The sequence below is a fragment of the Cololabis saira genome, chromosome 7 (genome assembly GCF_033807715.1).
Source record: "Cololabis saira isolate AMF1-May2022 chromosome 7, fColSai1.1, whole genome shotgun sequence".
Lineage (NCBI taxonomy): Eukaryota > Metazoa > Chordata > Actinopteri > Beloniformes > Belonidae > Cololabis > Cololabis saira.
In genome coordinates, this window is record NC_084593.1 from 26,555,879 (window position 1) to 26,568,676 (window position 12,798).

General features: G+C 40.1%; 2 protein-coding genes across 15 annotated transcripts in view; both read left to right on the plus strand.

Moving 5' to 3' along the window:
- The window catches only part of LOC133446996 (protocadherin gamma-C5-like), a 320,234-nt gene that overhangs the window by 141,102 nt on the left and 166,334 nt on the right, over positions 1-12,798 (plus strand). The window lies entirely within an intron of this gene.
- LOC133447734 (protocadherin gamma-A3-like) lies at positions 1,562-4,094 on the plus strand. Its single transcript, XM_061726461.1, has 3 exons — positions 1,562-1,577; positions 1,621-3,956; positions 4,059-4,094. Exons 1-3 carry the CDS (start codon positions 1,562-1,564, stop codon positions 4,092-4,094), a joined length of 2,388 nt encoding a protein of 795 aa, XP_061582445.1.

A 12,798-nucleotide genomic window follows, 5' to 3' on the forward strand; every position in this document is an offset into this window, starting at 1 on the left:
AATCAGAACTATCCGCCAAGTCACTGATAAAGATGCTGTGAAACAAAGACTTACTGTTATTGTGGAGGACAACGGACATCCCTCTCGTTCAGCTACAGTCATCGTGAACGTGGCGGTGGCGGACAGTTTCCCTGAAGTTCTGTCGGAGTTTACTGACTTTACACACGATAAGGAATATAATGATAATCTGACTTTTTACTTAGTGCTGGCTCTGGCTGTAGTCTCCTTCCTCTTCATCACGTGTTTAGTGGTTATTATATCAGTGAAAATTTACCGATGGAGACAATCTCGAATCCTGTATCACTCCAGCCTCCCTGTGATTCCATATTATCCACCACGTTACTCGGACACTTTGGGGACAGGGACTCTCCCACACGTGTACAATTACGAGGTGTGCAGGACGACTGACTCCAGGAAGAGTGACTGTAAGTTCGGGACAGCTGGAAGTCAGAACGTGTTGATAATGGACCCCAGTACTACAGGAACGATGCAGTGGATACAGAGTGAAAAGAACATCCTGGATGAACCAGGCTCTCCTTTAGAGGTCAGTTCACCTGGTTTGCTTTTCATTTGTTAATTTTCCTGTTTAGAAATCATGCAATAATGATGAATAATTTTAACTCTCACTTTAAATATCTTCATCCTCTTAAAATAATGTAGTGTCAGATTTCACATGTCTGTTATTGCGAAATCTTTATATGTATTGTTTGTGGTAAATAGAAGAATATGTGTTCATAGCAACCATAACATATTTTATGCTTGGTTGTGAAACTTTGGTTTCTACACTGAGCTGAGGAAGTTTAAACGTTGCCCTACAGGCTGCTTAACAGGTCTGCCGCTGTCCATGGTGCAGTTTTTTTTTCTTTTCCCACTTGCAATTTTTTCCCTATTATATATCTTTCGTTCTTAGATTCTTTATTTCTTTGTTTATCACCTAATTAAGTGCAGTGTTTTCCCAAATTTTGCTTGTACTGAGAACTGAAGACTTTTATCAGCTGGCCCGTTACGCTGCTGTACAGCACTTTCGCTGTCCATGGTGCTGAAGTATTTTTTTTTCTTTTCGACGTTGTTGCTTTGATGATCCTAGTTAAATTTTCTCAGGAAATATGTCTTTAGTTATTATATAAGTACGTTTGTTCATCACCAAATGAAGTGCTGTGATAGTTTTGGCTTATTTTTTTCTTATGGACTACATGACTCAAAAAGAACAGCATAAAATAAAAGTAAGACTGAAACTCATTGTATTGGAGGTTTAGTTTAAGCAGTTCCTTTTTTTAGCCTCTGACTGACGCTGTTGACTGGTGAATCAATTGTGCTTTGCAGTTTGAAGCAGACTTGTTCCCTCCCTCATTACTGCGCTTTATGTCAGCAGACGATTGGTGTGCTGTCACTTCTGTCCATAGAATAGACGTCAGTTTGGAAATTTTACTATGACACTTAAGTTAACCAAGGATGTGTCCTTTACTTTGTTGATTTCATTACATAGTTCCATCGCTTGATTTGCTTGGAAATACTGTTTTCAAATGGAATCCGAAGCACAGCACCGGAATAGAGGACCAAGATGGCGATTGCGAGGGGTGGTGAATCTGTTTATTTTTCACCTTGTTTTTCTTTGTCAAGTGGAGGCGCAGATCCGGTATTCCATCCCAGAAGAGCTGAAGACAGGATCTCTTGTTGGTAACGTGGCACAAGACCTGGGTCTAGATTTGAAAAGGCTTCGTTCTGGTAGGGCTCGTATTGTGACCGGAGAAAACATCCAGTACACCCAGCTGCAGACGGACAAAGGGACTTTAGTTGTGAATGAGAGAATAGACCGCGAACAGCTCTGTGGAGACATGACACCATGCAGTTTCACATTTGAGATTTTGTTGGAAAAACCAATGGAGTTGCATCCAGTTACCATAGAAGTACTGGACGTTAACGACAACGCTCCGACATTTCAGAACCATCATTTCGAGTTTGAAATCAGCGAATCCGCAGCTATTGGTTCCCGTTTTGTTTTAGAGAGTGCCCACGACGCTGATGTGGGGCAGAATGGTTTGCAGAGCTACGTATTAACTCCTAATGAAAATTTTGTTTTAAAACAAAATGTTAATCAAGACGGAAGTAAATATGCTGAACTTGTGCTCCAAAAACCCTTAGATAGAGAAAAACAGTCACGCTTGTCCCTGAAACTTTTGGGCGTGGATGGTGGGAACCCACAGAAATCTGGAACACTGTCTATAGATGTCAATATCCTAGATGCTAATGATAATGCGCCTGTGTTTAATCAAACTGCGTATAAGGCATCGGTGACTGAAAATGCACCAAAAGGCACGCATGTTGTTACTGTTAAGGCAAGTGACAAAGATAGTGGTTTAAACGGACATGTAAAGTATTATTTTTCAAAATCAAACGCAAATCTAGAGGAATGGTTCAATATTGACGAAATTTCTGGAAGAATATCTGTGAAAAAAGGAACTGATTTTGAAAAAGACAAAAAGTTTGAGTTCAGAGTTGAGGCTAAGGATCAGGGAGGACTGAAAGATTCGAGCAAAGTTGAAGTTGAAATTATCGATGTAAATGATAACGCAACTGTCATTACCGTTATGTCATTCACCAACCCTGTATCAGAAGACTCCCCTGTTGGTACAACAATAAGCATAATTAATATCAAAGATCAGGATTCGACGGAAAACGGGAAAATACGGTGCAACATTGAAGGGGATGTTCCTTTTCAAATTAAGACCAATGTAAGAAATTATTACGCATTGATAACAAATGCTGAACTAGATCGTGAAATCATGTCGCAGTACAACATTACCATCATTGCGTCTGACTCAGGATCACCACCTCTTTCTACAAAAACAACGTTAAATCTAAAAGTTTCGGATGTCAATGATAATGCTCCTCTTTTTCAACTTAAAACTTATAATGCTTTAATTTCAGAAAACAATGCTCCCGATGTCTCTATATTAAGCGTAAATGCCCAAGACACCGATGAAAACCAGAACGCCCATGTTTCCTACATTTTGGAGGAGGCTGAGATAAGCGGGTCTCCATTATCTGGCTATATTTCTGTTAATGCAGAAAATGGAGTCGTTCGAGCAGTTCGCTCATTTGATTATGAGCAGATCAAGGAATTTGCGTTCATCGTCAAAGCTCAGGATGGAGGTTCTCCTCCACTCAAAAGCAATGTGACTGTGAAAATACTGATCCAGGATCAGAACGATAACCCTCCTCAGGTTCTGTATCCAGTCCTGACTGGTGGCTCTGTGGTGGCTGAAATGGTGCCTCGTTCAGCAGATGTGGGATATCTGGTCACTAAAGTGGTGGCTGTTGATGTGGACTCTGGACAGAATGCCTGGCTCTCCTATAAACTCCAGAAAACCACAGACAGAGCGCTGTTTGAAGTGGGCTTACAGAATGGAGAAATCAGAACTATCCGCCAAGTCACTGATAAAGATGCTGTGAAACAAAGACTGGCTGTTATTGTGGAGGACAACGGACATCCCTCTCGTTCAGCTACAGTCATCGTGAACGTGGCGGTGGCGGACAGTTTCCCTGAAGTTCTGTCGGAGTTTACTGACTTTTCACAAGATAAGGAATACAACGACAACCTGACTTTTTACTTAGTGTTGGCTCTGGCTGTAGTCTCCTTCCTCTTCATCACGTGTTTAGTGGTTATTATATCAGTGAAAATCTACAGATGGAGACAGTCTCGAATCCTGTATCACTCCAGCCTCCCTGTGATTCCATATTATCCACCACGTTACTCGGATACTTTGGGGACAGGGACTCTCCCACACGTGTACAATTACGAGGTGTGCAGGACGACTGACTCCAGAAAGAGTGACTGTAAATTCGGCGGAGTTGGTAGTCAGAACCTGCTGGTAATGGACACCAGTTCTGCAGGAACGATGCAACGATTACAGACTGAGAAGAAAATCCTGGATGAACCAGACTCCTCTCCGGAGGTCAGTAGAAAAAATCAGTTTTTCCATGTTTCTTCGTTTTTTCAACCAATAACTCTTTTTAAGGCATCTTCCCCTTTTATGTTATTAACATTTGTAATTTAGCTCCTGCAAACACGAACAGTAGAGTACAGAGTATGAGTTTTTTATGTACAAAATAACTTATAATTATAATCTATTTTGTCTTTAATATAAATATATTGATTATTCTCTATTTCTCAGTTAGTCATACGGGACAATTAAAAGCACTCCCCATCTACATCACGTGTTCCCTTTTAATGTTTTAACATAAAACTAAAATATGCAACGTTTTATCTTTAGACTGGTTCTAATACAAATCCTCGTATATGCAGCTGCTGTTCTTCATTTTTATTTTTTGTTGTTATTTTATATTTTTCCGTTTCTAAATCGTGGTCTGGCTTGTTTGGTGTTCATTTCTTAGACTCTAAGTGACGCTGTTGGTCAGCAGATCATTTTCTCTCGTGTCCAATGATTTAGTATGTTCACTTACTGAATATGCAGGAGATGCAGCATTTTTCTAGGCTTTCGGCGGACTCTGTCTAAACTACTTCTGCGAAAAGACAGTTTGTTTTTTCTTTAAACAACTGATAACTGGACAAAGATAGTGCTTTTTTCCTTTCTTTAATGGCGACAGTAAGCCGTCTGACTTATTTAAAATGGCGTTTATGTACTGCCCTGGAACTGCTTGTGCTGATGCTTCATATGATGGACGTAGCGGATGGACAAATTCGATATTCTATACCAGAAGAACTGAGGAAGGGGTCTGTAATCGGTAATGTAGCACAAGATCTCGGCTTGGACCTGAAAAGGCTCCGCTCTGGGCGCGCCCGCATTGTGACAGGAGAAAATGTTCACTACGCTGAGCTGATGGCAGACAAAGGCATTCTAGTGGTAAATGAGAGAATAGATCGAGAGCAGCTTTGTGGAGATGTAACCCCGTGTAGCTTCAGCTTTGAGGTGATTTTAGAAAACCCGATGGAACTACATAGAATAACAGTGGAGGTTTTGGATGTAAATGATCATGCTCCCGTCTTCCCAAATAAAGACAAACCAATCCGTTTTGAAGTGAGCGAATTAGCTGCTATTGGAGTACAATTTCCACTACCGACTGCGGAGGATCTCGATGTTAGTCAAAATGCATTGCAAGATTACATTTTATCAAGAAATGAAAATTTTGCATTGAAACAACACACAAATCCCGACGGAAGTAAACATATTGAGATGGTGCTGCAGAAGCCTTTAGACAGAGAGAAAAGTCCTCATTTGTCGTTGAAATTAATTGCAGTAGACGGAGCAACACCGCAGAGATCTGGTACTGTAAATATAGACGTGACTGTTTTAGATGCCAACGATAATATTCCAGTATTCAACCAAACAGTGTACAAATCATCTGTTATTGAAAACACCGTGAAAGGCACTAATGTTATCACGGTAAATGCCACAGATGCCGACAGTGGCTCGAATGGACTTATTACTTACAGTCTGACGATGAAGGGAAGTGCAGCAAATATATTCAACATCGACGAAAATACTGGAACAATTTCGGTGGCTGGTCAGATAGATTTTGAAAAAGACAAAAAATACGAGGTCAGAGTAGAGGCGAAGGACCAGGGTGGCTTAATCGGCACTAGTAAAGTTGTAATTGATGTTTTCGATGTTAATGACAATAGACCAGTTATAAATGTCATGTCATTTTCCAGCTCATTGTCTGAGGATACATCTCCTGGTACAACAGTTGCTATTTTGAACGTTAAAGATGCAGATTCTGATCAAAATGGGAAAATTAAGTGTTCTGTAGATGGCAAACTTCCATTTAAAATTGAGTCGTCAATAACCAATTATTACAATTTGGTGTCAGATCAAGAGTTTGACAGAGAATCTGTCTCAGAATATAACATTACAATAACAGCCACCGATTTTGGGTCTCCTCCACTATCTACTACAAGACAGCTACATCTCAAAATATCTGATGTTAATGACAATGCACCATTATTTGACAGACCCAACTACTCTGCATATGTCATGGAGAATAATTCCCCTGGAATTTCCATATTTTCTGTCAGTGCCCAAGACTCGGACTGGAATCAAAATGCGAGGATTTCATACATATTAGAAAACACACAGGTCGCTGGTACTCCCGTCTCTACTTATGTATCTTTAAATTCAGAAACTGGAGTTCTAAGTGCGGTCCGGTCGTTAGATTATGAGCAAATCAAACTCATTCATATTGTCGTCAGAGCTCAGGATGGAGGTTCTCCTCCACTCAGCAGCAATGTGACTGTGAAAATACTGATCCAGGATCAGAACGATAACCCTCCTCAGGTTCTGTATCCAGTTTTGACTGGTGGCTCTGTGGTGGCTGAAATGGTGCCTCGTTCAGCAGATGTGGGCTATCTGGTCACTAAAGTGGTGGCTGTTGATGTGGACTCTGGACAGAATGCCTGGCTCTCCTATAAACTCCAGAAAACCACAGACAGGGCGCTGTTTGAAGTGGGCTTACAGAATGGAGAAATCAGAACTATCCGCCAAGTCACTGATAAAGATGCTGTGAAACAAAGACTGACTGTTATTGTGGAGGACAACGGACATCCCTCTCGTTCAGCTACAGTCAATGTGAACGTGGCGGTGGCGGACAGTTTCCCTGAAGTTCTGTCGGAGTTCACTGATTTTACGCAAAACAAGGAGTACAGTGATGACCTGACTTTTTACTTAGTGTTGGCTCTGGCTGTAGTCTCCTTCCTCTTCATCACGTGTTTAGTGGTTATTATATCAGTGAAAATCTACAGATGGAGACAGTCTCGCATCCTGTATCACTCCAGCCTCCCTGTGATTCCATATTATCCACCACGTTACTCGGATACTTTGGGGACAGGGACTCTCCCACACGTGTACAATTACGAAGTTTGCAGGACGACTGACTCCAGGAAGAGTGACTGTAAGTTTGATAGAGCTGGTAGTCAGAACCTGCTGGTAATGGACCCCAGTTCTACAGGAACGATGCAACGGATACAGAAAGAGAAGAGCATCCTGGATGAAGCAGACTCTCCTGTTGAGGTCAGTTAAACTGATTTGGTTTATAATTGGGACCCTTTTCTTAGTTTTCTTGCAATAACAACAAATCATTTTAACTGTCATTATTAAGTATGACTGTCCCGTATCACCATTGACACTTATGTTATTGTTCTGATTGCTAAACATTTAAAAAGTGTTTGCCTACACACCTTCTTCAAGATGTTGCGTTTATTTTGGAACTACAGTACACTACACGTGCTCTGCTTATATTTTTTTTCAGTTTGTTTGTCATATTGCGATTTAATATGACAGCTTTAAAAACAATATGGCTCTTAATTCTTATCCCACTCAAAGTGTTCTTAAATATGTAGATTATCTCTTAATTCACTGTTTAAATGATATTTGTCTGTCAAGTTTTCATATTCTTTACACATGAGGAAAGGAGTAGAGATTTTTATACATGTTACCTTGTAAATAGATCTGTTGCGATATTTATAAAGATATGATCATATACTGTATATTAGTAATATATTGTAATTCATGTTTGCTGTTTGCTTTTCAAATTAGTTTTTTGCTTAGGAAGGCTTCACTTACCACTAAACTCTCCTTTGGAGATTGAACTAATTTAAAAAAAAAATAATTTCCAAGTTTAGGGTCCCCTTGAATAAAAAAGATACTTTTTTTCTCATTTCTAAAAAAAATATATCTATATGTTTTCATATATTTTCAAACCACTGCATGTTGTTTTTGATTCTGGACTCTAAGGGACGCTATTGGTTAATACAAAGTATTCAAGTAGACCCTAACACACTGTCCACTCCCTTACCGCGGTACCAGAAACAAGGACGCAGACAACAGGACTGAGACACTAAGGGAAAAAATATTCAATCATACAAAGGCCAACGTACTGTTAGTTTGCAGTGATTTCCGGGAGGGAAAGGCAACACCGCTCAACCTTTTGGAGCATTTTGTGTTTATTTCTTTCGTTATGGCTTTTGGAATGCGAGTCGGAGCCCGATGCTTCAAATGGCGTAAGTGCGAACAGCATTGGCTGCTTATGGTATTGGTTCTGTATCTTTGTCATTTTGTCCGTGGAAATATACGATATTCAATCCCAGAAGAAATGAAAAAGGGCTCGTACATTGGTGATGTTGCACAGGACCTTGGCTTGGATCTGAAAAGACTTCGTTCTGGTCGGGCTCGGATCGTGACGGGGGAAAACATCCAGTACACCGAGTTAAAGGGAGACAAAGGGATTTTACTCGTGAAGGAAAGAATCGACCGGGAGCAGCTTTGTGGAGACACGATGCCTTGCAGCTTTAGCTTTGAAATGATTTTGGAAAACCCCATGGAGCTGCACCAAATTACGATTGAAATAATGGACATAAATGACCACTCACCTACTTTCAAAAAAGATAGCATCCATTTCGAAATCAGTGAGTCAGCTACAACTGGTGCTCGTTTCTCATTGACAAGTGCAGAAGATGCGGATGTTGGTGTGAATGGACTCAGAGAATATTTCTTGACAGAGAATGATAATTTTGTGCTCAAGCAACATTCAAAGGCAGATGGAAAGAAATACGCAGAAATGGTGCTTCAGAAGCCCTTAGACCGTGAAATGAACCCTAAACTGTATTTAAAACTGATAGCTGTGGATGGTGGAACTCCTCAGCGATCTGGTACAGTAAATATAGATATAATTGTTCTTGATAATAATGATAACGCACCTGTGTTTAATCAATCAGTATACAAAGCTACAATTATGGAAAATTCTCCCAGAGATACCTACGTTACCACCGTAAATGCAAGTGATGCAGATTTTGGTTCTAACGGCATTATAACATATTATTTTTCAGATCCCAACAGTGTTTTAAGTGAATTGTTTATTATTGATGAAAAAAGTGGCATCATTTTAATAAGAGGTTTGATCGATTATGAAAAGGATAAAAGATACGAACTTCGGATCGATGCAAAAGATCAAGGAGGTTTAACGGATTCAAGCATGGTGGTTGTTGAGGTTAGTGACGTAAATGACAACGCCCCTATCATAAGCGTAATGTCTTTTACCAGTTCCGTGTCGGAGGACTCTCCTCCTGGCACAACTATAGGAATTATTAATGTAAAAGACCTCGATTCTGGTGAGAATGGACATATTACTTGTATTATCGAAGAAAAGTCACCATTTAAAATAAAATCTAGTTTAAGGAACTATTATACTTTGATAACCGATTCAGTTCTAGACCGCGAGAGTGTTTCTGAATATAACATCACTGTTGTTGCGAAAGACGCGGGAAAGCCTTCCCTCTCAGCTAAGAAGACTTTTAATTTAAAGATTTCTGATGTCAACGACAATGCTCCTGTTTTTCCACAAAGTGTTTACAATGCGTTTGTCTTGGAGAACAATTCTCCAGGAGTTTCTGTCACCATGCTGAGAGCTAAAGATCCCGATGAAAAACAAAACGCGCGCATAACGTATATTTTGCAGGAAGGCAATATTGCAGGATCCTCTTTATCTGAATATGTTTCTGTGAATGCAGAGAGTGGAGTCGTGCACGCTGTTCGTTCGTTTGATTATGAACAAATCAAACAGCTAGTTTTTGTTGTCAAAGCTCAGGATGGAGGTTCTCCTCCACTCAGCAGTAATGTGACTGTGAAAATACTGATCCAGGATCAGAACGATAACCCTCCTCAGGTTCTGTATCCAGTCCTGACTGGTGGCTCTGTGGTGGCTGAAATGGTGCCTCGTTCAGCAGATGTGGGCTATCTGGTCACTAAAGTGGTAGCTGTTGATGTGGACTCTGGACAGAATGCCTGGCTCTCCTATAAACTCCAGAAAACCACAGACAGGGCGCTGTTTGAAGTGGGCTTACAGAATGGAGAAATCAGAACTATCCGCCAAGTCACTGATAAAGATGCTGTGAAACAAAGACTGGCTGTTATTGTGGAGGACAACGGACATCCCTCTCGTTCAGCTACAGTCATTTGTAATGTGGCGGTGGCGGACAGTTTCCCTGAAGTTCTGTCGGAGTTTACTGACTTTACACAAGATAAGGAATACAACGACAACCTGACTTTTTACTTAGTGTTGGCTCTGGCTGTAGTCTCCTTCCTCTTCATCACGTGTTTAGTGGTTATTATATCAGTGAAAATCTACAGATGGAGACAGTCTCGAATCCTGTATCACTCCAGCCTCCCTGTGATTCCATATTATCCACCACGTTACTCGGACACTTTGGGGACAGGGACTCTCCCACACGTGTACAATTACGAGGTGTGCAGGACGACTGACTCCAGGAAGAGTGACTGTAAGTTCGGCGGAGCTGGAAGTCAGAACGTGTTAATAATGGACCCCAGTTCTACAGGAACGATGCAGCGAATTCAGACTGAGAAGAGCATCCTGGATGAACCAGATTCTCCTGTAGAGGTGAGCAGATTCTAGTCACGTCCTCACATTTTTCAACATTCCTATTTTCCTTCCACTTTAAAATGGTAGTTTGTGATATAGTGTACTCAAATTCTATGGACGACATTTCGCCCTCCATCTCTTAAAACAACTCATATTCATGTTCCTATCTTTAAGGAAATATCATTTGTTTTTGACGTTTGCCTGGTGGTTTTACTGAATGCGTCCCCATACGCTACATGTATAAATGGGCATATAACAATTTAAAACCTTGCAAATACCATGAACTCATTTTGAAGTACATTTGTTTTTTTTAGCCTATCATTTATATTTCAAAGGCAACTCTGCACCATATTTAAATGGATAACAATTTCATAAAAGTTAATTTTTCCTCTGCGTAGTTTAACCTCAATTAGTTCAATGATTATATAAATTCCCCGAAGAAATGTTTTTCTATTTATACAAATTAATGATATCATTAAACTTAATAGATGATAAACTTTTAGTGTTTTTTTTCATGATTATTATTTATTGTTTTCCTAAAGAATTTCAGTTACTTTCGTGTGATTTATGGTTATTTTTTCATGTAGAAAACTATCGAATATTTCCCACAACTGTAACTTGTTCATACTGATTTTGGACTCTAAGGGACGCTGTTGGTTAATCCAAAATATACAAGATATCACCTCACAGTTGCCTCCCTCATAACCGGGGCCAATGACTGAATTCGAGGCAGCGTTTCTGAAGGGTGGATATTCGAAGAAAGCAGACACGTATATTTAAACTCAGATATGTGGACTTAATTGGAAAGGAAAGATCATTGAAGTTCAGAGTTTTACAATAGGCTTTTTTCGAAAGGGTTTATATTGCCCAACAATCCAACATCTTTGTCTCTTTTTTCTTTTTGATGCTTCATCATGACAAGTGGGAGACGACCTGGTTGCGTAAAATGGCGTTATGGCTGCAGATGGAACTGGCTGAGTCTGATTTACATTTTCTCTATCTGTTATTTGGTTTCCGGGCATATCAGATATTCGATCCCAGAAGAAATGAAGGCAGGTTCCTTCATTGGTAATGTTGCACAGGACCTTGGTTTGGATCTGAAACGGCTCCGCTCTGGTCGAGCTCGCATCCTGACCGGAGAAAACATTCAGTACATCGAGCTCAAAGCAGACAAAGGGATTTTAGTCATGAAGGAAAGAATCGACCGGGAGCAGCTTTGTGGAGACACGATGCCTTGCAGCTTCAGCTTTGAAATGATTTTGGAAAACCCCATGGAGCTCCACCAAGTTACAGTTGAAATAATGGATATAAATGATCATTCACCCACCTTCAAAAAAAATAATATCTTTCTCGAAATCAGTGAGTCAGCTACAACTGGTGCTCGTTTTCCATTAACTAGTGCAGAAGATGCGGATGTGGGTATGAACGGGCTGAAAGATTATTTCTTGACAGAGAATGATAATTTTGTGCTTAAGCAACATTCAAATGCAGATGGAAAGAAGTACGCGGAAATGGTGCTCCAGAAGCCCTTAGACCGAGAGATGAACCCTAAACTGTCTTTAAAACTGATAGCTGTGGACGGTGGAACTCCTCAGCGATCTGGTACAGTAAATATAGATATAATTGTTCTTGATAATAATGATAATCCACCTGTGTTTAATCAATCAGTATACAAAGCTACAATTATGGAAAATTCTCCCCGAGATACCTACGTTACCACCGTAAATGCAAGTGATGCAGATGAGGGTTTAAACAGCATTGTAACATATTATTTTTCAGATTTCAATGGTGCTCTTAGTGGTTTATTTACAATTGATGAAAAAAGTGGCATCATTTTTTTAAGCGATTCTATCGATTATGAAAAGGACAAAAAATACGAACTTAGGATCGATGCAAAAGATCAAGGAGGTTTAACGGATTCAAGCAGGGTGGTTGTTGAGGTTAGTGACGTAAATGACAACGCTCCTGTCATAAGCGCGATGTCATTCACCAGTTCTGTGTCGGAGGACTCCCCTCCTGGCACAACTATAGGACTTATTAATGTTAAAGACCTCGATTCTGGTGAGAATGGACAGGTTACTTGTAGTATCGAAGAAAAGTCACCATTTAAAATAAAATCTAGTCTAAGGAACTATTATACTTTGATAACTGATTCTGTTCTAGACCGCGAGAGTGTTTCTGAATATAACATCACTGTTGTTGCGAAAGACGCGGGAATGCCTTCTCTCTCAGCTAAGAAGACTTTTAATTTAAAAATTTCTGATGTCAACGACAATGCTCCTGTTTTTCCACAAGGTGTTTACAATGCGTTTGTCTTGGAGAATAATTCTCCAGGAGTTTCTGTCACCATGCTGAGAGCTAAAGATCCCGATGAAAAACAAAACGCGCGCATAACGTATATTTTGG